The following is a 27,192-nucleotide window of genomic DNA, read 5'->3' on the forward strand; positions in this document are numbered from 1 at the left end:
CTTACTCATGGGATTAATAGAGCATTTTGTATTACCTATGTAATCAAGGAAAACCTCCGTTTTTAATTAGTCCGATTTATCAAAAGTCATGGTTGTAATTTTTATTTCAGAGCGACAATAAAACCAACAGAAACTAAGATTTCAGCTTTACCTTGACTGAGTGATTTTATGATAAAAATAGTTTGATGCATTATTTTGGTGACTTTCTGAAACTTCTGACATCTTCTCTGAAATATGGTTGTCGTACGGATGCTTTTATGTCTTACTTTTAACTCCTTATAATTTAATTGATATACCCTTATTACATCCAAGTAGGGTTTTTAAGTACCGATCACTTAAAATAGGGCAATTAGTAGGTACTAGCTATTGCCCGCGACTTCGTCCCCGTGGGTAGAAGATATAAGTTATGATTATACCTTTCCTGTTTTTTTTTCACATTTTCCATTGTATCTTCGCTCCTATTAGTCGCAGCGTGATGTTTTATAGCCTAAAACTTTCCTCGATAAATGGTCTATTCAACACAAAAAGATTTTTTCAATTTGGACCAGTAGTTCCTGAGATTAGCGCGTTCAAACAAACAAACAAACAAACTCTTCAGCTTTATATATTAGTATATAGAAGTATAGATTATGTGTGTATTTTGAAGTATTGTTCAAGTATGTTTATAGTTTTCTCTTCATTCATTAGAAAAGCTTTGCTTTGTTTGAAATCAGATGACGTCGTGTGGATGATGTGAACGAAAAAAAAACGACCGCATATTACAAATAAAAAAAAAACGATGCCATCGGCACATCACTTGAGGAAAGAAACTGTACTCACATAATCAATAAAACAACATCTTCAAATAATTAAAAAAATACAATCAATAAATGTTCACTCCCTTCAAATAGCACCACTGTAGTTATTTAAAGATTCCTGTGACGGTATCCCTAAGGAAATTGTAAGCTCCATCAGCCATCTCCTTTGCACCTTCTACTCCTTTGGCAACAGCCTTGGTAATCTTCTCTTGTAGCTCTGAAATTAAAAAGAAAATTTAAAGAGGGAATTTTTTGAAGGTTTTGAACACTCTGTAAACGACCTTATTGACACCTTAGTGACGTCATGGCACTGCTCCTAAAATAATATTTATAATGATGTCATCTTTGATCAGTGCACATGAAATATTTTTTAACTATTAGAATTTGTTTGAAAGTATAAAGTAGGAAAGTAGTCTTTGTGTTAATCCAAAGTGTTAGCTACCTCCATACGAGATTTCCTCGTAATCGGCCTAGCCATTTGATCATCAAGAGATAATAAACATGCAAACACACTCACATACTTTCGCATGTATAATATTTGTGAGATAGGTATGCAACTACCAAAATTGTCATATACACCCGTTAAAAAAAAACTCACCCATCAATTTGCTTTGATAATCAATTTCGTCGGCAACTTTGGGTGTACCCTTCGACTTTGGTTTTGGACGTAAGGTCATCGGTGGTTCTAGATTTTCCATTATTGTTCCTGCTCTTATCTTTTTCGTCGTGTATTCCATATCGCTGTCTATATCTGTGCCTGCGTAGTTACCTCTTCGAACTTCATCATCAGTAGTCTGTCCTGATTCTGTAGTAGATTCTTTTGATGACTTATTTATACTTTCACTGGAATTACTCTTTTTTGGTTCTTCGGTAGGTGTTGTTGCTGGGGCTTCAGTTGTTGGATCGTCTTGCATTGATAATTTGATCCCATTTTGGAAAAACTAGAATGAAAGAAATGTTGAGTCAACAGATGGTTGAATCGTGGTGGAATCCCATAGAATTTATGTATATTAATGTCTTCGAATTGCACAATTATTTTTTTTACATTTACTAAAAGGAAGTTCGTTGGTAAGGCACATTAAATCGTGGGTCCCGGCTGTTATTCATACTTCTTTGACAGTCGTTATAGATAGTCAGAAGCTAGAAAGTTCAGACTTTCTAGCTTCACCTATTAGTAAGACTTGTTGTCAGCAACAACTAAGGGACACCGTGTTGTCCATTAAACTATGTAGGTTGAGGAGGTCAGATAGGCAGTCACTCCTTGTAAAACACTGGTACACAGCTGAATCTGCTTAGACTGGACGCCGACCCCATCATAGTTGGGAAAAGGCTAGGCCGAAGATTTACTAAAACTTATCATAAAAAATATATGTATACACCAGTAATTGGTTTAATAGCTACACTAGTTTTATTTCGATTAAAACCTTTTACGGTTAACAGCGCGCTAACGAGTTCATTTAAATCGTTGTGTAAAATCAATATTCAACACTTATTGAAGAAAACAATTTGTAGTCGGTTTTATGGCAAATTGCTTTTCATGGGTGACTGTAATGAATGGATTAATAAAGTTACATTTGATTTTATTTGTTGGATGAGTTATGGACATGTAAAATACCTATAATGAGAACTAAGTATACTACAATAGGTATTTTACATCTACATTACTTTAATAAATAGGGACTTAGGCATTGAAACTTATATTATCATGGCCAGTTTAGGGGACAAATGTGGTATTTGACAAAAAAAATTGTTTAGTCCGTAAGACAGATTTTTAAGAATATTGATTTGGTTTTTTCCTTTTATCTTGTAAACAAAAATTTAAGGGATTACAGTCAATACAATTTTCTTCTGTGACGTCACTTATCAGTACGCTTTTCACAAGCAATTGATGTTACTATACCCGACTACCATACATTACATCATCTTAAGTTCTTCTAATCTTCCCATTTTTTTATGATTTGCTAAAATTATTTCATATTTTTGACAGACAATTTTTCAAATACACTATTGTTTCTGATCTCACCACTATTATAAAATAAATAAAAAGGTGAAAACATTTGGGTTATTAGTACTAATAGATCACTGCTTGTGTACGCACTATCTAATCAAATCCCTGGTTTGATTATCCAAGGGCTGTTCATCGAAAATCTACTACAAAACATAAATCTACTAGAAAAACATATTCCTGCAACAATAACACTGATCAATTTGCTGAAATATATAAAAATGCCAACAGCGAAAATCATGTGCCTTATCGTCAAGAAACGTCATTCCTATACTATTGCAGTTTTATATTCCTGAATTTTACACGATGTTACATTGTCCAGGGCTGAGATTTTCATTGCTTTATCTATCGTTCATACTGTAAATGTCACTTTTTTTATAATACTCACGCAAATAAACAACAAGCACACAACCAGTCGACACATTTGTAATTATGTATTCGCGCGCCGGTTAACTGTTCGATACTATTTCATCACTGGCATACGATGCCGTATGTTCGTGATTCGTCACACCCATTGCTACCAAACACAATTGAATTTTCTTTAAATCAATGTAATGAACCATGTGCCAATTTGAAGATGTTGAAGTAATCATTTGTAATAATATATGTACTAGTATATACGTACAAATGCTTTTGATAGTTTTTGTGTATCTAAGTATTGTACATTTATCGCTCCTCATTAAGAATTTTTTGTGAAAGAGAATAATCTAGATTTATTTTATGAGAATTGGGAGAATTCTAATATTTTATTTTAGAAAAAGAATCATGTTGTTTTGGTTACTTGATAATAAGATTGTATACGCTTGTTTATGTTCCGTAACAAATAAATTTAACATATTTCATTATTACAAAAGGAAGTGAACAACCTCGGCGAATCTACAAAAATATTGTAAAATAACATTAAAACCGAATTAGAAACACCACTGAATTATACACACAACATATTAAAGTGAATGAAACTCACATGACGTCACGCTTATGTATATCTTTTAAGTTACGTCACAAGACCCCTAAACTTTTAAGCAATTTATTTTCGTCAACTTTTGTAATTCTGATTTTTCCAAAAATACTAGTCTAATAAATATTTTTTTTATCCATTTGACGGACGGAAATATCGCTATCCAATAAATTAGAGCGATTAGACCGAAATCAGAATTATTATTACTCGTCAACAGACTCTGTAAACGATCATAAATACAAATTCAATCGACCCGACAACTCGACTTATTATCGGTTGCTACCAAAAATCGCCAATTTAATGCATTCCCATTCTCGATTCAATAAAGAAGGGGCTGTAACAAGGGCTGCACGAATTGCAGGCTATCGATATAATAACACAATAGCTATACGTCTGTCCTTTGTTTGGTGCTTTCGAAAGGCGCGAATTGGGATTCAGACCCATCGATTCCCAACTAATATTTTACACATTCATGTTGAAACAAAAACGTATAGAGCGCAGAATTTTACTGTTGGTAACTAGGATTGGGTATCTGGATTTATTATGGTGTTTTTTTCCGGAAAATAGGCGTTGTTGTCTTAATGAACGAAATCAGAGTAAGTGATACTTAATTATTGATTATTAAAGCGCTAAAGTATAATATATGCAATCGAAGTTGTGGTGGCCTTGCAGTTCCGTATACGTTCCATGCAGGTTCGATCCCTACTCAAGCAAACTGTAAGTGACTTTCTAAAAGTTGAATATACTTGCTTATTTATTTTAATGTAATTAAGGAAAGAATTAACGGTGACGAAAAACGTCGTGACGAAAGCTAGATCCCAAATGCTGAAATCTTTAATAGCCAAGGAAATAAAAAAGTAATGGTCAATCTTCCCTCTGTAGGAAAAAGTCTATGCCCAGCTATGGAACGTATAAGGATAGACAAACAAATATTCTTGAATAATTCGTGGACCCATCGCGCACGGTACTTTATTTTATATCTACACCTAGTCTTAACCTACATACAAAATATACAACAAATTAATATTAATAATAGTTTCTAACAAAATATGTTATTTACTACGTTATACCTCACAGTAACGAGCGCATACCGCCACTGCGGCCGCTCAAATGTAAATTAAATGATGAATAGATACGCGCTCGAATGCGCTTTGGTGTGTACCCGCAAAAAAATAACATCGAGCCATTAATTCGAGATGTGGTTCGCCCGTGTTTTTCAGCGCTTTTTCAGCGCTTACTTATATTTTTGTTGATATAGTTTTTTTTTATTTTATTTGTTTGGTTTTCCGTTCTATGTACTGGAATTTATAATCAGCTTTCTGAGTGAGTCTTGTGTGTATCGTTCACCATATCACTGGTCTGTGTTGAGAAAATATTAATAATTATATCAACAATTTTGCCGACTAAAACTTATCTAGGATATAATTTTTGAATAATAATATAGAACTTTTACTAATTGAGACTGGAACCAAAAGATGGGTGCCACTTGTAAAAATTTAGAAAAGAGATACTTTTTCTGAAATAAGGACATTAATTGCGACTAATGATAATTTTATTAAAAAAAAGTTCTTTATCACATTCTTTTGTTTTATCATCATCATACCTTCGAAAATTCTGGTTATAGGCCGCATACTCTTTTCTAGAATTAATCTTTTTTAATTTAAAATAATACAAAAACAACAAATTAAAACATAAATGATATATTACTGGAGTTGTGTTGCTGACGGTACTACCCGTATCAGTGCGGACGTCAGCTGTTAATCCACGGTTTACATGTATTTATTGTGCACCTGTACTGCTGGGCTTTTTGTGTTATCTTTAAGCTTTTTAAGATTTTTGGGTCAGCAGAGTTTGTATTGAATAAAATCGGCCGAAGTGAAAGTGCGAGTTGGACTCGCGACCTTAAGGTGATGTACTAAAAAGGTCATGAAAAACAAACTAAAAAAAAATGATTCCAATCAAATTTTTGAGAGTAAAAATCATTGCGTAACTTCGTTTTTTATTTGTTATAACGGCAACATAAATTCATCATCAGTGAAAATTTCTACTAGTCATATGCTGTTAGACAACGGTGCCTTAGCAATGGCGTTCCATTTTTGCCTTTGGGGTACTTACAAAACCCAAAAAAGTATAGTTTTACCTGGCAAGTCTATGATTGATACACTCAGTATGGTAGGTAGGTAACTCGAGCGATTAGGAAAAAAAACTAAATTAAACTAAAAAATAGATATATAAAGAACAATAAAATAAGATAATCCAAACTCATAAGTAAGTTACATAAATAAGGGCAAAATATTTACGTGCGTGGGATTACTGAGCAGGCGGAGTAGAACTAAGTGGGATATCGTCACTAGTTTGAATCCTATTCCATCAAATTAGTACTATATGGTATACAACAGCGAATTCTATATATAACTAGCAAACCCGGCGAACTCCGTTTCGCCACCATTGCTTCGTTTTATGTAACATTTCGTTTGGTGATTAAAAGATGAAGAAATATTTTTTTCCTAATTTTTTTTCTCTATAAACCTCACGGAGCCCGATACCTTTCCAAGAAATACAAAACTGTGGAAATCTGTGGAAATCAGTTCGTTCTTTCTGGAGTTATAGAGTCAGGAGGGAAAACCCGACTTATTTTTATATAGTAGAAGACTAAATGACAGATTTGATAAATCATTTATGGGCTGAATACCTAAAAGTCCCTAGAATATACAACTATTAAGTATATGAAACTCCGCATAAAAACATCGTTTACATCCTGTAATATCTTTAAAAATAACTTCCTGGTTTTAAATTAGAAAATTGTTGAAAGAGAGATCTCTGTGTATTTCTAGGTAACCCTGTTCATGGCTATTTAAAAAGAAAGCTTTCTAAATTGTTCGTAGAAATATCCGATGGAATTAAAGTGTTTCTTGGAATTCTGGCAAGAGCAAGCTTGCTTCGAAACTCGAAACTTTAGGGCTATTTTTACTTTCAAAATTAATTTATTTTTCTATTTTGATATTTTTTAAAATTTATTAATTATTTTTCCAAATTCAAATTTATATTTACATGTAGCCTTAACGTAATGAAACAGAACGTTTATACCATGAAGTAATATGCGTTTTCTGGCCACGTGCGTCCCCGTGGTAAGATTTTTAACGTCATCGTCTGCATAGTTTATATGTACATGTTTATGATATATATTTTTTTCTTTAAAAAAAAACGACTCCCGCACTAAGGAAATTAATCCTTGTGTCGCGGGGTGTTTCACAAACATACAATTCACATGCACAAGGACACGCAGACTCAGAACAAGCATTCGTGGATCTCACAAATGCTTGTCCTACGCGGGGATCGAACCCGCGACACGTCGCGCAAAGTGATTTTGGCGTGATGACCTCAACCACTCGGCTATCCGTGCAGTCGTATAAATGTGGTAATTAATTTGTCACTACCTAAGCAGTTCAACTACAGCTAAATCTTAAAGCTCTGAGAAGAATCAAAAACAAAACCATAACAGTTTTATAAGTAAGCCCGTTATAACGACGGTACTCTATCAATCAACCTTAATGTTTCGAATATATATTACCCTTAATGCTTGAAGTTTCATCAATGGAAAATAAATGTGTGGATTGAGTTTTTCAAGTACCATTTCCCATCAAGCATTTTACTTGGTAAAATACCGTCCCCGACAACCGACATGGAATGGGCGTTACCTCGGATCGATGAGTCAGCGGGTTCGAATCCGCTATGTCTAATAAAATAGATACGCTTACTAAGTAGTTAGAAAGGTTGAGAGAGGAGTCGGTTCTTGTGCTATGTTATATGTGTCGGTGTAGAAGTAAGTTTTTGCTCATTGGTAATTGACTTTTTATTCGTGCATTGGTTAAAATCCTGAAAAATCGCAAGTTTTTATAACAATTACTGTCAGTAACAAGAGTAAATACTTTCAGCCTCCACAGCTTTAAATTGGCTTGGACTACTTTCATCAAATATTACTAAAAACACTATTTGAAACTAAATGGAAATCGCTCAATCCGTTCCAGAGCTATGATACCACAAACTTGTCAAGCTTATAACACTCTCTTTCTGCGTTAGGGGTCAAAAAAATATTGTTGTAATAAACTATTTAAAAAAAAACATATATTCGTATACTGCCATTAAATTGACACGAATTCCAGGCCTCCAGCACCACGTTCTAAGATATTATAAGTCTGTTGTGATCGTGAAAGCAAGACATCGCTCTACATTATCTAATGCGCTATCTCTTTCTACAATTGCGACTTTAAGGGGGTTGGTAGAGCCCCTGTCTCTAGTTTATTAATCAAGTGGAATATATTCAAATTGTACTAGTATCGTTACCGACACCCCAGATTCACTTTGAAGTGTATTTGATAATGAATGTATATGTAAGGAGTACTGAGTAACTAGTGACTGACAAAGTTATCGATAATATTATATCGATAAAAGCTGCGCTATTGTGGATAGTCTTTTAGTAGCTAAATGCCAAACGGATTTTGTTGTTTTCATTTGAATTTAGAATTACTTTATAAAAGTTTAAACAAAAGTAAAATATATGATAACCTACTTAAATTTATTAAATTGATTGAGTTTTCTAAATAAACTGACTTACGGATCGTATTATAGAGTAAAATGGAAAATGGCAAAACAAATTCCCAATAGCAATGTTAAGTAATCGGTAGGAATTAGCAAGATACCAGAATCAATATTTCAAAGTTCAAAACACAAATACGTATCATTGAAATTTATATTTATTTCTTTCTTTTTTATTCTTACAATATAACACCGTTACAGTAAAATTACCAAATATACATGATATCAATTTCTAAATTACCATCTCAAAAATTAATATTTTATCGATGACTCATAACGCGACCTAAGAACATCACTAATACACATGTGCTACCGCTTAGTATAAGACGAAGCTTATTTGCTGAGTCTAGACTGGCACTACACTTGTAGATTTAGCACATAAGGCTTTGACAATGATATCTGAGGAAATTGCTGTGAAGAACTACAAACCCTTTGACGGGAAACTTCTTGAAGATTGAACTAATATTTGTTAAGTTTTGAAAGATTTGATTTTAGTTTTGTTCAAAATACCACCCATGGTTAAGTGTATGTAGTAGATACTAAACTAAGATTTTAAAAAATATGGTCGATACCCCCTATTTCTTTTGTAACCGATGAAGACCTGACCTTAACAAACATTTTACACAAGAATCAGCGAAAATTTGAATAACCAGCAATCTACGTCAAATACAACAGAATCGGACAGAGGTCAAGACTCAAATTTAATAACATTGATTTCTAAAACACAAAACATTGCGCAAAAAATCCGAACTTACCTTGGGATTGAACTCGAAACCTTTAGCTTGGCAGTCCCCCTATCTCACCACTAGGCTATCACTTCATGATCTATACTGCACAAGACATAAACGTGGTTTAACTTGTACTCATTAACCGCCAACAGAAAGTAGTGGCAGAACTAATTATCAAGTCGTACACGAGTTGGATATTTCGTTAGCTTAACAGCTATTTTTGTGGCGAACTTTGCTTTCGCAGTTTCGGTACTTACGCACTTTATTAGTTTTCGTTGCTAACGAATGTTAGGTAAATGTAGGTGTAGTTTTGATAGGAAAGTGGATGGTAAAGACGTTGGATATTAAATTTCTGTGTCAAGAAATGTGGATTATATTCGTGTAATGTATTTGTGCAATGCATTTGTAACTTAACCTTTTTCTTGCTTAGGCGGACATCAGCAAAAGATTTTATAATGAAACAAGGTCGTATAAGCGTCGTCGAACCTTGCTAAACCGTCACACTACAAAAGAAGAAGGATGCCGAATACTTGAGCCGAGCCTTGGTGTCTTGTGCATGTGACTTGAATGTTTCTGAAAGCGTCCCGCCCCAAGGAATATCATTATTTAGGAGGATGAATTAATTTAAAAAAAAACTTTCTAAAAAAGTGCCCTCCAAAAAACAGAAACATTCCACAACCCACGAAACAGATTCTTACATTTTCCAACGAAAACGTAATAACTACGAGTATTCTAATTACATTAGCAAAAACATCTACTTATTGCCAACTTTCAAAAAACAACACAAACATCAGACTTCTAGGGACCTCTCATTACACTAAACGTACAAGCAAATAAATTATAGTGAAATATTTCAGATGAATTCACAAAGTTTGCGTCAACTCAGTCAGTTAGTTTATTTAGCGAGTTGCTGAGAAAGTGTGTTTAACTTATGATTGGGACCCGGCAAGGTGCATAACGAAAGATTTGTGTGGATCATTTAACTTTAGAGAAATGAAATTTTATGAATTATATTTTTTTGGTCGTCTTGTTCTTAAAGAATCGGGGTTTACACACACGACACCTTTCACGCAGACTATAATCATGCATTCATGCATTATTAAAACGCTTTTCCTACGTGGGGTTTGTACCGGCGACACGTCGCGCTTAGTGGGTTTGGCGTTGCATCCCCAACCAATTGGCTACAATCGCAGTCAAGATTCAATTAAATTTTCACCAGCAGCAATAAAATTTCGGCTTCAGACTTCACCTTTCTCAGACTAATAAAGCCTGAAAAATCAATCGTTCCGCACCCCTTGAGATCTCTTCAGGAAGGGAAACCAAAGACCCTCACTTGCCTCACCGATCACAAACCCACAAACAACACCGACCAGCATTTAAATGTATAATCCCCTAACAATTCTCTAATTCTACTTTAAAAAAAAAACCGTTTTAAAAAAACGAACGTCCATACTATTCAAATAGTATTTTCGTCTCCTTAGCATTCGTTTTAGAGTTATAAAGAGTTAAATAAACTTCAAGACGTATGTGTTTGTTGCACGGACTAATGATGGCTAACGTCATCGCATTAAAGTTCCAGTTCAAATTTTAAACACGCCCCAAGACGGGAAAACTTAAAATTAAGTTTATATAGTTTGATGAAGTTTCATAAGTTCGTTTACTAGAAATACTTTTGGATAACGTGATAAGTAAGCTCAAGTTTGCACTTCGGCTCGGAAACCATATTTAATTCATGTTTCGATTTAGGTTTTTTTTTGGCTGGAAACTTTGGGGAGGATGTTTTAGGTAAAGGGTAAGTAGCTGCCACTAAGCTCATGATTGAGGATTTTTCTTGGATCCGAAACTAGTCGGGCAAACTCTATATATAAGTTAAATAAATCGTTGCTGCTTTTAATTGTGAAACATCCTCACTAAAGTTGCCTTAAAAAGTATAGTCTATATTAAAAAAAGGGTAACTTGCTTGTTTTTGTAGCAAAAAGTTTCTCTTGAGTTGGAGTTCAAGCTGGGCTTCATATAATAAAATTTTATTAAAATGGTCATACAAAGAACATTATTGTTGACTTTTTGAACTATGCCAACTTAGTTTTAAGTTTTATTAAAATTCAGAACACTTATTTAATTTAAGAATGACTTTTTCTTAAAAAAAAGACTGTTTTTGATATACTGCCTTTTCATAGTGTAAAAACAATCACATTTACCATTTACAAGTTTGTTTCAAATAATTGAAGATCGATTCCCATTTCAAAATGTCCTAAAAACAAAATCTACGGCATAACAAATGCAGAGTCTGAACTTCTACGTTTAAAATGCCTCTTATGAGTACAATAGAAAATGTGCGGTCAAACGCGACCGACCACGACTGTCCGGTTTCACGCAAAACGCGGTCAGACTGTAGTCTGTTTAGAAATAAGTTCTTTGTTTAAACGTAGGCTAATTTCATAGACACAGCTGACTGCGAACGTAGTATTGTTCTGATTTCAGGCGTATAAGTAAGCTGCTTACCGTTAATATCACTGTGTAGTGTGCTCGATTTCAAAACTTAATCTTTACGAGAAGAATGTATGTAATCGATCGATACATGCGGATTTCGTCATGTTGAGATATTATATGAGTTTTGGTTTCAGAAAGGTATTTGGCCTACGTATTTTGTAATTTTAATCAAGTGAAACTTTACTTTTTTTAAATGGAAAAAAATATATTTAGTTGCAATAAGTCATGTAACGTTCACCTGTCATCTACAATTAATATTCGAGCATTCTCTATAGACACTGAGGATTGTAGAAATGGCACTTGGCTATAGGTGCAGTTTAAAGTTCAGTAAAACTACAAGTCGAACCCAAAAATGTTTGTGAATGCTAAGGCAGAAGAGTACGAGTAATTTAACAGGTTTATTTCTATCACCAAAACTATGTAAAGGAATTGACGCCAATTGCCTCTCCAACTAGTCACTCCACTCTCCAACTAGTTAGCAATCAGGTTGTTGGAGAACAGTTCTTCCAGACTAGCTATACCGGCCCATTTCCAACCATGACATAGACACGAAAAGCCTAAATAAAAAAAAGGTTGTATTTTACCAATTTTCGTGCTGCTGGCTTTGAGTCATCAAAATATAATAGCTTTAATCTTCGCAAGGTGTCAGCGGAAATTTTAATTATGTCGCTCGAAAAAAATCCGATGGCGATGATGACTACGAAGGCAGTATGTAAGTTAAAGACAGAATGTTCACTTTTATTTGTAGTTTTGTTTTTTTCCTTTCGTAAAAAACACATGAAGATCGAATAGCCAAGTAACAACTCAATGTCTCAATTAACATGAAAATGACTTTCATTAATTAAGTTTATTCAATTTTTAGTTTCTGCGAGGATCAAAATAATTACTTTTCGGACAGCCCAAATGTTATGAATTGCAGTGCATAGCACCCCCATTGTGGAAAAAACAAAAACAAAATGTACCTGTCATATTTTAGTTTACAAAATAACTGCCTGACAACATTAATATAAAATCCACATATCATTACAATTTACTTGTTTCATTTACCAAAAAAATACACTAACATTTTACAGCGCAAAAATTTTATCATGTTTCCTGTCCTTTGGCAGCCTAATTGGAATTATCTCGGCGAAAATTTGAGGCTTTGAATAATGAGTCCCTATAACGAGCGCAGTAAGAGGATTGCTTTCACTCGTCCTTTAACTGTACAACTGTGGAACTTAATAGTTGCGACTTAGACGGTTACACAAAGATCCTTTGCTACTTAATTTTCTGTTGTATTATGAGGTTACTTTGGTAGGTTTTGGGTTGAACTTTAGGGCCTTGTAAACGGCTACTGTAATTAAGTGGTAATATTGTTTTGGTGCTCATGACGTTCTAGTGTAAAATTGTGTTTTTATTATAATGTAAGCTTTATAAATACCAGTTCAGTAGGATTGGACAAGCCGTGAAAGAATGTGGTCTGTAATATTACTGGATATAATTAAAAAAAAAACTATCAGATCAGGTGTATCTTTTTCTAATCAGGAACACGGCAACTTGCCTCCCTTTTTAATAAAACATAAATACACGTAAGGAAGAATACCTACTTCGGGCTATAATTTTAGTTAAAAACTATAAATTTAGTCGTCTCTGGCATTGTTTGATGTATCATTGCATCACTTACATTTTTGCCGTAAGCTTAAAATTACTTTTCAATAAAAACTTTTCTCTTCATTATTACGCGGTGGCTGTATTCTTCTCCTTATATTTTTTTGATTGATTTCAAGTACGCCGAAGAAATCTGGTTTCTTGACGAGAAACCTGCCGACTCCCTTGGTGCAGAGCGTGAAGAAGTCTGGGTTCCACCATTGCCTGAAGTATTTAATGACTTGGTGCTTGTCCGCCTCTTCATTGAGGATCCTGCAGAGCTGGCACACGTCCGGTACGGGAGGAGTCTTCACGTATCTGTAGTGGTTGTGCCATCTAAAAATACAGTGATAAAAAAATATTTTTCACTAAAGGCTAGTAGTATGAAAAATTATTTTGGCTCATGGTTTGCGCAATTGCGGCAAAAAGTAACAGTTTTATCACTTCAGACAGAATTTCATCAAGACCGTTTTTGCCGTTTAACCTAAAAACATTTTCAAATAGGTTGGTTATAGGAGTTGAAGATTGAATTAGAATTGAATGTTTTTGCGGCCCACGTCCATATCTGTCTGATTTTTGTGAAGTAAAATTCGATACATACCTGAAGTAATCTATGTACACGCCAGGGTTTTGTATAGCCCTCTGCATCTCTGCCGCAATCTGTGACGCGTTCAGTACTCGAGCGTTGAGGTACGAATTAGGAGGAAGAAACCTGGAGATCAAACAAATATTGTCAAAGATAAAGAATATGGAAGTAAAATTCGGGGTTAGTTGAGTGCAAAACAAAAGGATTGTGAGTAAAAACCAAGTATTTATATTTAAGACAAATTTTCATCAATCTTGGACGTATCAAGTAATGTTTCCGAAAAAACTGTTTAATAACAGTTTTTCCGGAAACAAGCTTCTACCTTAAGGACTCTAGCTTTCGAAGACTCGGACTTTAGCTTGAGATCTCTTGCAAACAGACATACAAGCCGTCAAATAACGTCGTTACCTGGAATAATTCGCGCCACCAAAAACAATCGGTACCGAGTAATGTTGCAGTGGATACAAAATCTTCTCCGTCACATAGTCCTCACTGAAAGAGTTCTCGAAAGAGAAATAAAAATAATAATCCGTTTCCAACAAGTCCAAGCAGTCGTCTAGCCTATCCTTAGGACAGCTTTGTTTTCCGCACCATCCAAATATGTCTAGCGTCAAATTGAGTTTCTTCAGCTCTTTGCCTATATTATTTGCCACGTGCTGTCTTCCACTTTCAGCATTACAGTTCGAAACGAACCAAGCGGCTGCTTTCGTCTTCTTGTTCAATTTACTAACAACTTCCACAGGAGTCGGCAGCATAGGTTCCCTCCACGTCATATTAATTTTCGGACCCACCAAATTCCCTTTTAGATCGACAATGTTCAGGTAGCTCCATCGTATATCGGAATCCAACCTGTATGTCCAAGTCATGTTGTAATAGTGGTCGTAAAAGTCATCGCACAATGGGTAGTGCGCTGCTGACTCTGAAGCCATGAATATAAACTTTTGGTAAGCTTCTCTTATCACCAGCATACCATCCCAGCTGTTCTCAACATCAAAGAGGATAGCGTCGTAGTCCCGATAGTCATTTAGTAAATTTTTGCGGTTCGTCAAATAGCAATTGTAGTATGTACAATTGTTTTCAATAAAAGTTTTTTGCCCATTCTTGTACAACGATGACCCATAATGTAAATAAGAGTTCGTGTACTTCAGTACATACTTAAAATCTGAAGGAAACCTTTTTGGCTTCTTGTATTGTTTTAAAAACTCTGTAAAATTCTTTTCAAACCTTTTTAACTCCATCTCACGCTTCCTGATGGACATCGGTGTATGGATGATGTATTCTAAGTCCACTTCGTCGTTGATTAAAGTTAATGAAGTCTTCAAGTATTGAATAAGAAGCCAAGCGTAACTACTCATTAGTACCGCCTTCACGAACTTAGACATGACTGAGCTTCCAGCAAACGAGACATAACATCGAGATATAACAGCATGTTTATAAACTATCCCAGCGTTTGTAAATTACAAAAGTACATGGAAGAATGTGAATGAATTGACGTCATAAGAAATTACGTTTAAACAAAATTGTGGCTTGGATTCTGAAATCTGCGTATGCAAATCAGCCTGAAACGGTGGACAGAAAACGAAATATGTTGGCAATTATACTAAATATAAAATTAAATATGAAAATGTGTTTGTCCGCGCGAGTGCTCACGAGTGTGCTGGCCGGCGTCCGGTATGCAAATGACGATAAATAGACGAGTGGCGCCCTCTACTCGCGCCGCGATTTATTTTAGTTGTGAAGTGCGATGCGTACGGTTTTCAGTTTTAGAATAAAAATTTGGACGTTTACTCTTTTATTTTAGTTATATTTTAGCATGTCCCAGAAGAGCGTGGTAGACCGAATTTATTGTTTCATTTTTATTTTTTTTATTCGCTCTTGGAATCTGCTTTTGGTTATCGTATTTAATTTGCTTTTTTAACTTTTCTACGAATTAATTTATTTTTACACAGGCGAGGAGTAGATAAATATTTATGTTTGCGCCAAAAAATGACTAAAAACATCATGCCAACACATTCGATAATTTTGACGTTAATTAAAATCAGTATTATATTTTAGTTTACTTGCAAATACTTCACGATACTTTGTTGTATAGACCTCATATTAACTACTTAATCATTAAAACGTATTAGCATTAAGCAGTCAAAACTAACAAGCTATGGTTAACCAAGTACAACAAATTCGGTACTTGAATAGTGATGTCCATTGCCCCGGGGCCGGTCGTTCAGCGGGTGCTATCCCGGATCGCGTGACAACTTGTCCCGCAATTTGCATAACAGAGTGCCTTCTGGCCCGGGACACTTCTTAACATTACAATGTGCTTCTTGTTTATCGCTGGTTCAAGTTTTTTTTCGGATTATTCTGCATGTATTTTGTTTTGTTTTTGGAATTATTTATGTTTCGTTTTTCGGAACATGAGAATTGAATAGGAATAGACAACTCACAGTATTTTATTTTTACATTTAGCGGATTTTGCAAAAAAAAATATATTTATTTATTTATAAAATAGGAGTATATTACGTGCAAAGAACAGACACAATTAGGTGTAGTATGCATAGGTAGCTTTCAAATTTTATATCTTTTTGTATTTTCCCACGATCGATTATCGCATTCTTATTTATAAACGCTATTTTTGACCACCGTAGGTATAACACGTTTCGCTTTTAACACAAAATACAAAAAAACCGCTTAGAAAAAAAATATCGGAACCTCGCCCTAAAGTTTCGCCCTCAAAAGCCGCGGAGGAGCTAGATATTAGCAAAAAGTCATTAAAAGTAAGGGCGCTGTTCATCATACCGGCTTCAAAGTCGGTATAAAACGTAAAGTCGGGACCTTAAGTTAAAAAGTTCATTCATTTAACGCTTGTATGCTTTCGGGGGTGGGCGTTGAATTCCAAATTTGAACACGTATAAATAAATGTGATAGTACTTAGGTGCTGGTTTTTTTCGTATTGAAACTTTTTTTGATGTGGAGACCTTTTTTCGTTTTGTGCTTTAATGGTGACATTTTGAGTTTTTAATATGCTTGTATTATGAATCGTTTGATAAATAAGTTGCAAGAGAAAGCTGTTGTTGAATCGTAACTTTTTTTTGTGCGCTATTAATATTATTGAGCGTAATTGTTTCGATTTCGTAATTGTTTTAGTATTACATGCTACAAAATTTATTCTTTTTATGTAATTTTTTTGCAGTTTTCTTTTCCATTTTTTGAACGATCTCTGTTGCTTTGGGACACACTTATTATAATTGTGGTTAAGGATGAAGATTAATTAGCAAATATGTATGTAAAATATTAATGACTTCAGTACACAACAACAATAACACAGAACACACAATAGTACATAAATTGTTTGTCTAATTAAATGAGGTGTGCACAGTTAGGCGTATCTTATATCAGTCAAATAATATTATGACATCTTTTTATCATTGGTAAACAAGATAATTTATTTATTTAAACGTTAAATTGCATAGCAAAACAATATTAACTGGATTATTAAACTAAGTGAATTGTTCCGAAATCCGTCAAACAACATTAGTGGGCACAACTAAAGTTAAACCTGAAAACTTCCAAGCATACAATAGCGGTTTTACAAAACTCTTTAATTCTCTCTAATTCGCCCCACTTTGGTCCGAGTTGGTTTCCACGCCATTGGACGGTTTTATCCTATTAGTAATTATTAAATCTAACTTTTGATTTGTATTCAAAGGTTTAAATTTCATTTTGGGCTAAACTTCGGTAATGTTTTGACCTCGCTCGGTATTATTTCGTTGTAATTAACGTTTTGGTTCAGTTTTGTGGGTTAGTCCCTATCTCGTAAGTTATCCTTGACTTTCAGTTTTGGGTTGAAAGTTGCCTTTAAACTGTTCGTTAGAGTTATTTTTAGATTGGTTTAGGTTAGTAAATTTAACTATCACTAGAAGTGAAATCTTTTTTTATTACAATCGCAGAAAAACAAATGAAATTTTTGTTATTCAAATGGAAAATAATAGTCTCATTGATTTTTATAGTAACTTTCGTAAAGATGGTTAACTCATGACATTAGTAAATAAATAGACCTGTTTTAAAAATCAACATAATTGAAAAAATACTCATGTTTATGATAAAACTCGTTCCTGAAAATTAAACGTAATGAAAACTAAATGTTTATCGAGTAGTGGCGATCAGCAAAGAATATGCGGGCCTCGCTAACAACAGAGTTCACATTTGTTGCAACTAGTTTATCTTACTGAACATTATAAAGTTTAAAAAACAAAGCTTTAGAACTAAACTTTTATATTATGAATATTATTTTTTATTACTATTATTATATATTACTACTATATTTATTACTCATGGATTTTACATATCTATACTAATATACACGGTGATTTTTTAGTCGTCTTACAAAATCAGCCCAGTTCATGTATCCGACGTAAAATACCCCTAGGCGCGATTACTATTTTTTATCATCAACTAAGATAATCAGTACGAGGAAAATTAAACACGAGAAATTTGAAATATACTCTTAAAAATAATAAAATTGCCGCCCTCATCATTGTTACAAGGCTCGGACCGCACTCGCAACAGAGCTGTGTTTCTAAAAAACTACGAATTGCATCATAATATTGAATAAAAATTGCATTTTTTTTTTTCAAATCTCATAAATACCTATTTTTTTATCATGAACGTGTTCTAGTCATTGGATACATGAACTGGGCTGCTTTTGTAAGACGACTAAAAAATCACGGTGTATAAAGCTGAAGTGTTTGTTTGTTTGTTTGAACGCGCTAATCTCAGGAACTACTGGTTCAAATCGAAAAAATATTTTTGTGTTGAATAGACCATTCATCGAGGAAGGTTTTAGCCAGTTTTAGGCTATATACTGCGACTAGTAGGAGCGAAGATACAATGAAAAAAGTGGAAAAAACAGGGCAGATATAAATCATTCCTTATATTTTCTAACCACGCGGAGTAAGTCGCGGGCAGCAGCTAGTGTCAAATATTATTGCCGAATGTTTTTTTCTTACGGAATATATTGAATAAAACCAGATTGTATTAAATAAAAAAATAGTACGGAGAGTTATTTTAATTGAATCTATATTCCACAATTTATAGTCACGAGCGCCCTGCATGTCTCACAAGATAGACACACCACCTTCGACGGTGAAGACCTTAGTAGTATTTAAGGTTTCAGTATTTACTGTTAGTACGATAAACCTAAATTCTTCAATGGCTCATACGACCTGAAATAAAGTACACGTCAAAGCTCATTAAACAAATAAATCAACGCAAAACCAATTCTAAGTCCATTGCAAAAGGACTTAATTTAACAAAAAAAAAGCTCTCCACCCATGAAATGACATTACATAACTTCTTTTTTATCTTATTACGGGGCTGTGTCACCATAATTTTGACTTTCTAGTCCATCTGTCAGCGCCCCTTAGATAAATCGTGAATATAAAATTATCACCTCGGCGCTGAGTCGGCGTTTTAACTTCATTTTATTAAAAAAGGCAGAAAAAAACCGTTGGCTAAATTGCTGAGTGGATTTTTCTCGTTACAAATCTTTGAATCAATTGATTTTGGATTGGGACCTCGGTTTTGATTTATTTATGTAAAACATTCGTTTGAATTTTTTGACGTTGTAAAACCATTACTTTCATTGTGCGTGAAATATACTTTTAAACCTTATTCTTAATATAAAACATTTTAGAAGATACATGATGCAAACAATCCAGAAAAATGTTAATCATTGACAGGTAACTTGCTGACGATCACAGATTGTATGATCTACATTTTCAAAAGTAATAATTAAAATGTATTATATATAAAATTTTTTTTTTTAGGCTTCCGTACTTCTGAATACAAAAACGGAACCCTTATAGGATCACTCGTGTGTCTGTCCGTCCGTCGCTTACAGTCAATTATCTCCGAATCTATTACACCGATTAAGTTGAAATTTGGTATACATATCAATTCCTGTGACCCAAATACAGAGGTGTGACGTGAGCATATGAAATCTGTATATGGGGGGTCATTTATGGGGGGGAAGAGGATTTTTTTTTTTAAAAATCTGAAAGCTGCATCGTGTGGCATATCAAATGAAAGGTCTTGTTGAGAAAATCTTAAATGTATTTTTTTTGTAATTTTAAAATAAAAAGTTTCCAAGTTATTCAAGAAAATAGACGAAAATTTACCATTCCCCCCACCCTTATCTCCGAAACTACTGAACCTAAAATTTTGAAAAAAATACAGAAATTAGTTTTCTCCTTATAGATTATAGGAAAACCTATAAGAAGTCCATGATATTAAAATAACATGGTAAATCACTCAATATTGTGCGTACCAACTTACATTTACAGGTGGAATGTGTGGGAGAACATATTTTTTAACTCCAATGTTATTTTTCTTTAACCTTTATGTACGGAACCCTCAGAATCGCGAGCAAACTCGCACTTGACCCGTTTTTTAAATTAAGTAATTGCTTTTTCAGGCAAATCGAAATGTTAACATTATTCTAGTTTATTTGGTCCAAAATAAACCTTCCATGGAGTCGCAATACCTCCATAAGACTAACATACATAAATTAAATAATATTTAAGTATGTTTTTAATTCAAATATTTCACACTAAAATTGATAACATCTACAGCAGCTAAGTCTTGCACCAAAACTTGTCTCCGCTAAGGAATACCATTCACGTTTGGCGTTAATCCAAAAAATTAATTGGAGACAAACGTTCACTCAACAGCGCTTAAAGCGCTCGAAAGCGCTTAAAAGCGCTCAGGCTCAAGTGCAAGCGTGTCGAGTGTAATTAGTGCAATCAGTGTGAATCACGTTTTAGTCAAGTGTTCGCTATTGTGCTGTGGCCCATACTACCGAATTTTGATGATTTTTGTCGTGATTTTTGATCGAGAATTAAACTATTTTAACATCTATAAAAAAGGAGATATATTTTGCAAGTATATAAAAAAGGAAAGGCAAATACAGGTTCATGCTAAACTATTACAAGGATGTGTGTTGTGTTTTAGACTGACGTTAAAAACTCACAAAAACAAAAGTATGTTTTCCGTTTTTGTTTCTTCATTTCTTTGTAAGGTTACACAAGAGGTTTTTGATCTAATATAATAAAATATCCCGCTTTATTGTAACTCAGTTATATTACAAAAACACTGCATTTAATATACAGAAACAAATGATAATAGCTGCTCCTAACAAAATTGCCGGAATAGAAGCGAGAAAAAGAATTTCGTTCACAATTGTATATATTTTTAACTATAACTTTTGTTATTTGGATGAATAAGAAATATAACTACAACATATATATTCCATTGACATTGTTACCTAAAATTATTCAAGTCGAATCGAATTCATGTACAAAATGGTTCCAATGGACCACTAGTACTGCCCGACATTTCACAAACTACATTCAGTCGGGACTTCGAGAGCATGTTATTGTCCTTTTTGCAACCACTTCACTAACACTTGCTAATACCACATAACGCTCAAGTAACATTAAACCTAATGGCTTTATGAAGGGATATCTGCTCCGCTTGAGCCCCAGATTTTCCTGCAAAGGAAGATTAAAAAAACATTTTACAGGTAATAAAGTCAACCAAAACATATGTGCATTTTATTTAACCAATTACAACCAAAGCTTAACCAACAAATACAAAAAGGATGGAAGAGTATCAGAATGTATGGGATAACAGACGTCTGAAAGTATCGAATACTGACTTAAAGGTTTTTACTCTCGCCGCCGGGAAGAGTAAATCCAAGACTCCTCTTTGATAATCTTTTCGTATTGGAATGACTCGTATAGATATTTCTTCCGGCTCCTCAGTCGTTGTTGATGTGGTAGTTGTTGTGGCATTGGCATCGGTATCATTTTTCAACATGGAACTTTTCAGGAACCTTGGCGGTGGTTCTGTGACGGTCGGGACCGTTTGTGTGTGGGGATGGAACTCGACGAACTGTGTCGGTATATTGTTCAGATGGAAGGAGTCTTCGTCTTTTTGTGTTGTGAGGACTGGTTCTTCAGCCAGCATAGCGAGGCTGTTGCTGTAGATGTCGTGGAAGTTCACCGTCGAGGGCGCGTAGTAACTGTTGTACGTATACCCTTGTTGCTCTTCCGTTGATTCCGCGTTGGAGAGGGACTGTGGAAGAGGAACACTTATTAGATTCAGTACTGCTAGTTGGTTCTGAGGAAGATATTGATCGAGTTGATTCTAAGAGTGAAGGCCTGAATTACTAGAACCCATACATCATTTAGGCATGTTAACATAAACTAATGTTATTATTTAAGATGGAAAGATTAAGCGTTAAAGGTTTGTGTTCTGCCGTTCTTGGCCTAACCCGTGCTATTTACCAAGAATAATAATCAAAGGATATTTTAGACACAGAGAGTTTAATATTGATAAATTGAGGTAAAATCACCGACATAGGTCCCGACATCGTCGAGGTGAAGTAGCAGCGGGCTGGCTAAGGTATAATCGGCGTTTGTTGTTGGCCGAGGATGGTTTGTCCGAGGCCGCGGGCCACCGAAAGTTTGGGATGCCCTCCTGCAAGGTAGGCTGATGACCTGAAGAAGGCATAGAAGTAATTGGAGAAGAAGAAAGGACTGGATTCTTAGCAAATGACTTGGTCATCTGTCATCAATCTGTCTTTGATACTGTGGCTTATGTAAACTGGTCGAAAGCTCAAGGCATTTAAGGTATTTTCAATTTTGGGCTGTTTTCCTTTACCTACATTATAAACATATAGCTTAATAGTTCAAGTATGTTTCGAAGGTGTATGGTTTTCAGATAAGCACCCATTTGTTCCGGTCGAAATGGATTAATGTAAAGAAGTCATTCGACCGTACAAACTGAGTCTGAACACTTGATTAGACTTCAATACTTGTTGAGAATGGACCCTGAACTTTAAAGGTCACAAAACTATGCTCATGCATACACAAATCTTAAACTCGAGACAAATAGATGTTCATCACTTTTAACACCAGATTTCACTGATAATAAAACGTATTCTTTTTCATTTACGCTTAAAAGAGTTTTTAAATGTTAAGGAAATACTGAGTCAGGTTGCCTATTATTATTATTCATTCCAAAATTTAAAATTAATGAATAGACCATCAATCGTCTCTACCACTAATATCTATTTAGAACTCTACCACCCTTTACTTAACGTCTAAATTTAATAAAATTTACTCACTAAAATCAAAATTGCTGTCACAATTACACTAGTTTGGCACATGTTGACTATAACGAGTCCCGAATGGACACTAAAGGCAGTGTCATTGTCCACACGTCGATCAAGCACTGCGTGAACCCGTTCAATTGTATTTAATACAATGTGCTGTTTATCAAAATACAGAATAAAATAGTAACAAATATCATTGTTCATCTTAATTAGTAAAGATCTTTTCTATTGTGTGCGATTGTTATTGTTTTGTCCGGTAAATTCAATGGTACATAATTTGCGTACAATTTGTATGTAAACAGTAAGGCTGATATTCATGTCACTTTCATAAGATTATAGGGTTATTTCTTTTTATTTTGCTTTCAAAGGGTAAATGTGGTCTTTCTACTAAGGCTTTGCTGTCTGTCTGACCTTCAGGCTGTATCTTTTGAAACTTGATAGTTAGACAGAGGTAATTTCCTATACAGCCATTATAAATTTGATTGCTAGAAGATAAATATTGTTAATAACCAAGGAAATCTATCATCACTAATCTATCACTTGCGAGATCAAGAGTGCAAATTAAAACGGTTTATGTAGCAGCAGTACTGTAGTTTTTAGGTTACGCAATGTTCTATTTCCTATGAATCTGGACTAGCAATCTGAAACATTGAAGTATAGGCACTCGAATAAGCTTAGTTGGCTGAACGCAGGACGAAAAACTTAGAAAGCAGTTAAATAATGAGTAGTTTATAGGAAACCAGGTCTTGTGTTATATTTGTTTATTATTCTGTGTTCGAAATACATTTTTATTAGCTTCATCGGTATGTTTGTGAAATATTTAGTTTAAAACTATCTCATACCCATATCTGCTTTACTATGACACCACCTCTAAAACCACGGTTTTTTTACCGTTACCCTTCGCTTGTGGTGTTAATGACATAAAAATCAAACAGTTGCCATATTCATAAGGCATGTAGTTGAATGCAAGATAAAATCGTATTTGGTTGGGAATAAAAGGAAGCCTGCACGTACCCTTGCGAGCCTGCACGAGTTCGGTGCGGGCCCATTGTTCTATACGTCACGTGATTTAATAGGAGTAAATGGAGGTTTTTTTGTAGAGTCCTTTGTGTGAATTTTAGTAGTTGTTTTTTTTTATTTAAAAAATGATACCTTTAGGTTTGTTATGTCGTTTCTATCAATTAATCCAGCCTATTGCCAAATAGCCGATGCAGTTCAGAGTCGGTAGCTTTTTTTAAAAGATAGGAAATGATCATCGCCGTCATCATCAAATTTAAGTGGGTGTTTTTTTCATCTTTCTCGATCTTTTGCGATCTCTTTTACTTCTGTATTTGTTTTCACTCTTACCTTTCCCTTCATTTAGTATATCCAGGTTCTAAAAGACATCATATTGCGCTATTTTGAAAGTTTCACAATTCGTTTCGTGATGTAAAAATATTTTTGTAATAAAAATAGTAATTGTAGTATAAGTATCGTTGCGCTATCGGATAGCATAAGCTAGCCTAACCCTCGATCAAAGCCGTCTGATTGGTAAGTCATCATCTCTTGCCATAAAACAATACACTATTCAACAACCCACAAAACAATATTACTTCTAATTTCTAAAACATGGAGTACCACACCATTAACATGCCATCACCAGTCCTAATTAAATGAATACCACTAATTGGAGCGACTTCTACCAAAAAAATAACAATTAACACTCAGCACTCACGCACAGACATCATTCTAAAATCAAAATGTTATTTTTCTTTATTTTATATAACGTATCGTCGAACATTGGACCCTTTCCCCGCCTCGGTGCGCTCGTAAGGATGCTTATGATGCGGTGTTGCAGTTTATTTAATTTCCTCAAAGGTATTACGTGGAAAAAGCATGTTTTCAAGTGCCTCCCTAGCTTCTAGAGCGTTCCATGGCCCGGCCTTTTTGTGCAGCCCTTTCATGTTGTAAATATATTTTGACAGGGAGTTTCTTTTGATGGTGTAGCGTTAGAGTGTGTACGTTTTTAGAAACGTGTGGACGAGTTCTATTGACACTTTCATGAGGTAAAGAAATCGAAGAAAGTTTAATGTTTCTTTAAAATTCCGACAGTTCTGTAGCTGCTTTTTTAGATAACTTAGTGCTATTTGCTTAAATGTATAATATATTAGGATATCTAATAAATTTGTGTAGTAAAACAGTCTTACTGATTATAATTTAAAATATTCCTCATTGACTAACGCAAAGAATACTATTACAGAACTTATTTCAATACAATTGAATGACGTATCGCGATCAGAATTAAACTAAAATACTGCAAAAAAATCCAGTAACAAGTTTCATGCATCCATTTGCTCTTAAAACACTTTCAAACCTGAAAGGCTGAAACCAGTAGGGTCGGCAAAAAAAGCAACTCTATAAACGTCACATTGCTTTCACTCGCGCTCTTCACAGCGACACGAGTCTGTCTCTGCGTCAGTCTGTTGACGATGAGTATGCTGACTGTATTGAAACCGTTTTGTTTGTTGAAGCTTTGCTATGCCCAAATTGAGCATAGATTTGCAAGGTGCTTTCAGGGTTATTTAGGGTACTATGTAAGTGTTTGTCTATGTTTGTGTAATTTTAAGTTTGTCCTTATTAAAGTATTTTAAGAGTTTCATATTTTTACTCTTTTTTTATCTGTCCCTTACCTCAAAAAGTTTGTACTTAACTAGTTCCAAAAACGTATTAATCCGGTTATGGAAGCTTGACAACAAATTAGATGGCGGTTTTTCATTACAATAATACTTTGATACTTCAAGACGTTGGTGAACACGATTGACATTACCATATTTACGAAACAAAAATATTGAAATTTCTGAATGTGTCATACAATGAACAAATTCAAAATTTTAGCAGTTTGCCTTGTAGAGTATGTCTTAATTTTGCCATTGTATTTTCAGTGCACGGGTAGCCGACTGATACAGGTCACCGGACCTAATAACCCAAATAAAAAGTGTTCAAACCCCGTGTAAGACAAACATTTGCGTTATCAACGTTTGCTTGTTCTGAGTCGGGGTGTCTTTGTGCCTGTGACTTCAATGTTTGTGGAAACCTCTGAGTCACAACTACAAAATTTCTTATCACGCGAGTTTTATTGAAAACTAGCTGTTGCCCGCGACTTCGTCCCCGTGGTAGAAGATATAAGTTATGATTAATACCTGCCCTGTTCTGTTTCACATTTTCCATTGTATCTTCGCTCCTATTAGTCGCAGCGTGATGGTTTATAGCCTAAAGCCTTCCTCGATGAATGGTCTATTCAACGCAAAAAGATTTTTTCAATTTGGACCAGTAGTTCCTGAGATTAGCGCGTTTAAACAAACAAACAAAAAAACAAACTCTTCAGCTTTATATATTAGTATAGATGTTCTTGTATTTAGTTCCAAAGAAGAAGGAAAGTCCAATTGTTTTCTCAGATCCATGCCTCTACCGTAGGGATTCGCCACTCAGCTATGTTACTTGAATTTATTCGTAAACCTTTTGTGAAGGATTACGTTGACAAATTGTGTAAGCGAGTGCGATTTGTCTGTCGCACAGTCCTTATGGGGCACGGATTTTAATGCTAATACCATGTGGATACATTACTGTATAAGACTTGTAGAAATGTAGAGCATACTCGTACATAAGTCAGTAGTTATAAAATGTTATAACGAAGTAATAATATTTATTTTTATCAGATTAAATAATAACGCTCTTGTAGCTGAGGAGATTGACATTTTTGCGTCTGCATTAAGTGAATTCAGAAATATATCATTTTATGTAATTAGTTATAATATTTATATCCTGGGACAACTCACACACGGTTATCTGATCCCAAGCTAAGCAGAGCTTGTGTTATGGTAACCAGACAACTGATAAACTTACTTATATATTTCTAAATACATACTTATTATAGATAAATTACACCCAGACACCAGAACAAATGATCATGCTCATCACACAAACATTTGTCCTGGGCGGGAATCGAACCCACGACCTCCGGTATAGCAGTCAGGGTCGTTAACCACTAGACCAACAGGCCCGTCAAAGTTATAATATTTAAGTTTAGTATTAGGATGACTCCACTATTGTATTGGGATTATACATGTGAAAATAGTGTAAGTTTTGATTGGTTGAATAAATAAATAATAGACTCAAACATTGGAATATAGGAAAAATATTTCAGACTTTCGTATTTTTTAAACTCATGAACAAAATAGAAACTACAGACACA

At 34.5% G+C, this 27,192-nt stretch overlaps 3 protein-coding genes across 4 annotated transcripts; all 3 read right to left on the reverse strand.

The window, feature by feature from the left end:
* Positions 1-598: 598 nt before the first annotated feature.
* LOC113500128 lies at positions 599-3,453 on the reverse strand. Its single transcript, XM_026880810.1, has 3 exons — positions 3,191-3,453; positions 1,396-1,738; positions 599-1,014 (listed from the first exon to the last, which is right to left on the reverse strand). Exons 1-3 carry the CDS (start codon positions 3,224-3,226, stop codon positions 902-904), a joined length of 492 nt encoding a protein of 163 aa, XP_026736611.1. The 5' UTR covers positions 3,227-3,453; the 3' UTR covers positions 599-901.
* A 9,745-nt stretch (positions 3,454-13,198) lies between these two features.
* LOC113500217 (alpha-(1,3)-fucosyltransferase C-like) lies at positions 13,199-15,171 on the reverse strand. Its single transcript, XM_026880926.1, has one exon. It carries the CDS (start codon positions 15,169-15,171, stop codon positions 14,194-14,196), a length of 978 nt encoding a protein of 325 aa, XP_026736727.1. The 3' UTR covers positions 13,199-14,193.
* Positions 15,172-20,835: 5,664 nt separating this feature from the next.
* LOC113500139 lies at positions 20,836-23,081 on the reverse strand. 2 transcript variants are annotated; one of them, XM_026880832.1, is made up of 4 exons: positions 22,974-23,081; positions 22,204-22,344; positions 21,501-21,919; positions 20,836-21,333 (listed from the first exon to the last, which is right to left on the reverse strand). In XM_026880832.1, the coding sequence occupies exons 1-4, from the start codon at positions 23,013-23,015 to the stop codon at positions 21,294-21,296; spliced, it is 642 nt and encodes a 213-aa protein (XP_026736633.1). In that variant the 5' UTR covers positions 23,016-23,081; the 3' UTR covers positions 20,836-21,293. The 2 variants fall into 2 exon arrangements, with proteins under 2 accessions (XP_026736633.1, XP_026736632.1); XM_026880831.1 differs by having other exon boundaries at positions 20,836-21,919.
* Between the last annotated feature and the right edge of the window lie 4,111 nt (positions 23,082-27,192).

Source organism: Trichoplusia ni, chromosome 13 (assembly GCF_003590095.1).
Source record: "Trichoplusia ni isolate ovarian cell line Hi5 chromosome 13, tn1, whole genome shotgun sequence".
NCBI lineage: Eukaryota > Metazoa > Arthropoda > Insecta > Lepidoptera > Noctuidae > Trichoplusia > Trichoplusia ni.

Bases quoted from the DNA above. Each gene is read 5' to 3' on its own strand.
- LOC113500128 (XM_026880810.1), bottom strand. From the start codon at position 3,226: ATGTGTCGACTGGTTGTGTGCTTGTTGTTTATTTGC. The intron at 1,739-3,190 runs GTGAGTATTATA...CTTTCATTCTAG, and splicing joins TGTGCTTGTTGTTTATTTGC to TTTTTCCAAAATGGGATCAA. The intron at 1,015-1,395 runs GTGAGTTTTTTT...TTTTAATTTCAG, and splicing joins TTATCAAAGCAAATTGATGG to AGCTACAAGAGAAGATTACC.
- LOC113500139 (XM_026880831.1), bottom strand. From the start codon at position 23,015: ATGTGCCAAACTAGTGTAATTGTGACAGCAATTTTGATTTTA. The intron at 22,345-22,973 runs GTGAGTAAATTT...TGCCTTCTTCAG, and splicing joins TGACAGCAATTTTGATTTTA to GTCATCAGCCTACCTTGCAG. The intron at 21,920-22,203 runs GTCGGTGATTTT...CCTCTTCCACAG, and splicing joins TCGACGATGTCGGGACCTAT to TCCCTCTCCAACGCGGAATC.
- LOC113500217 (XM_026880926.1), bottom strand. From the start codon at position 15,171: ATGTCTAAGTTCGTGAAGGCGGTACTAATGAGTAGTTACGCTTGGCTT.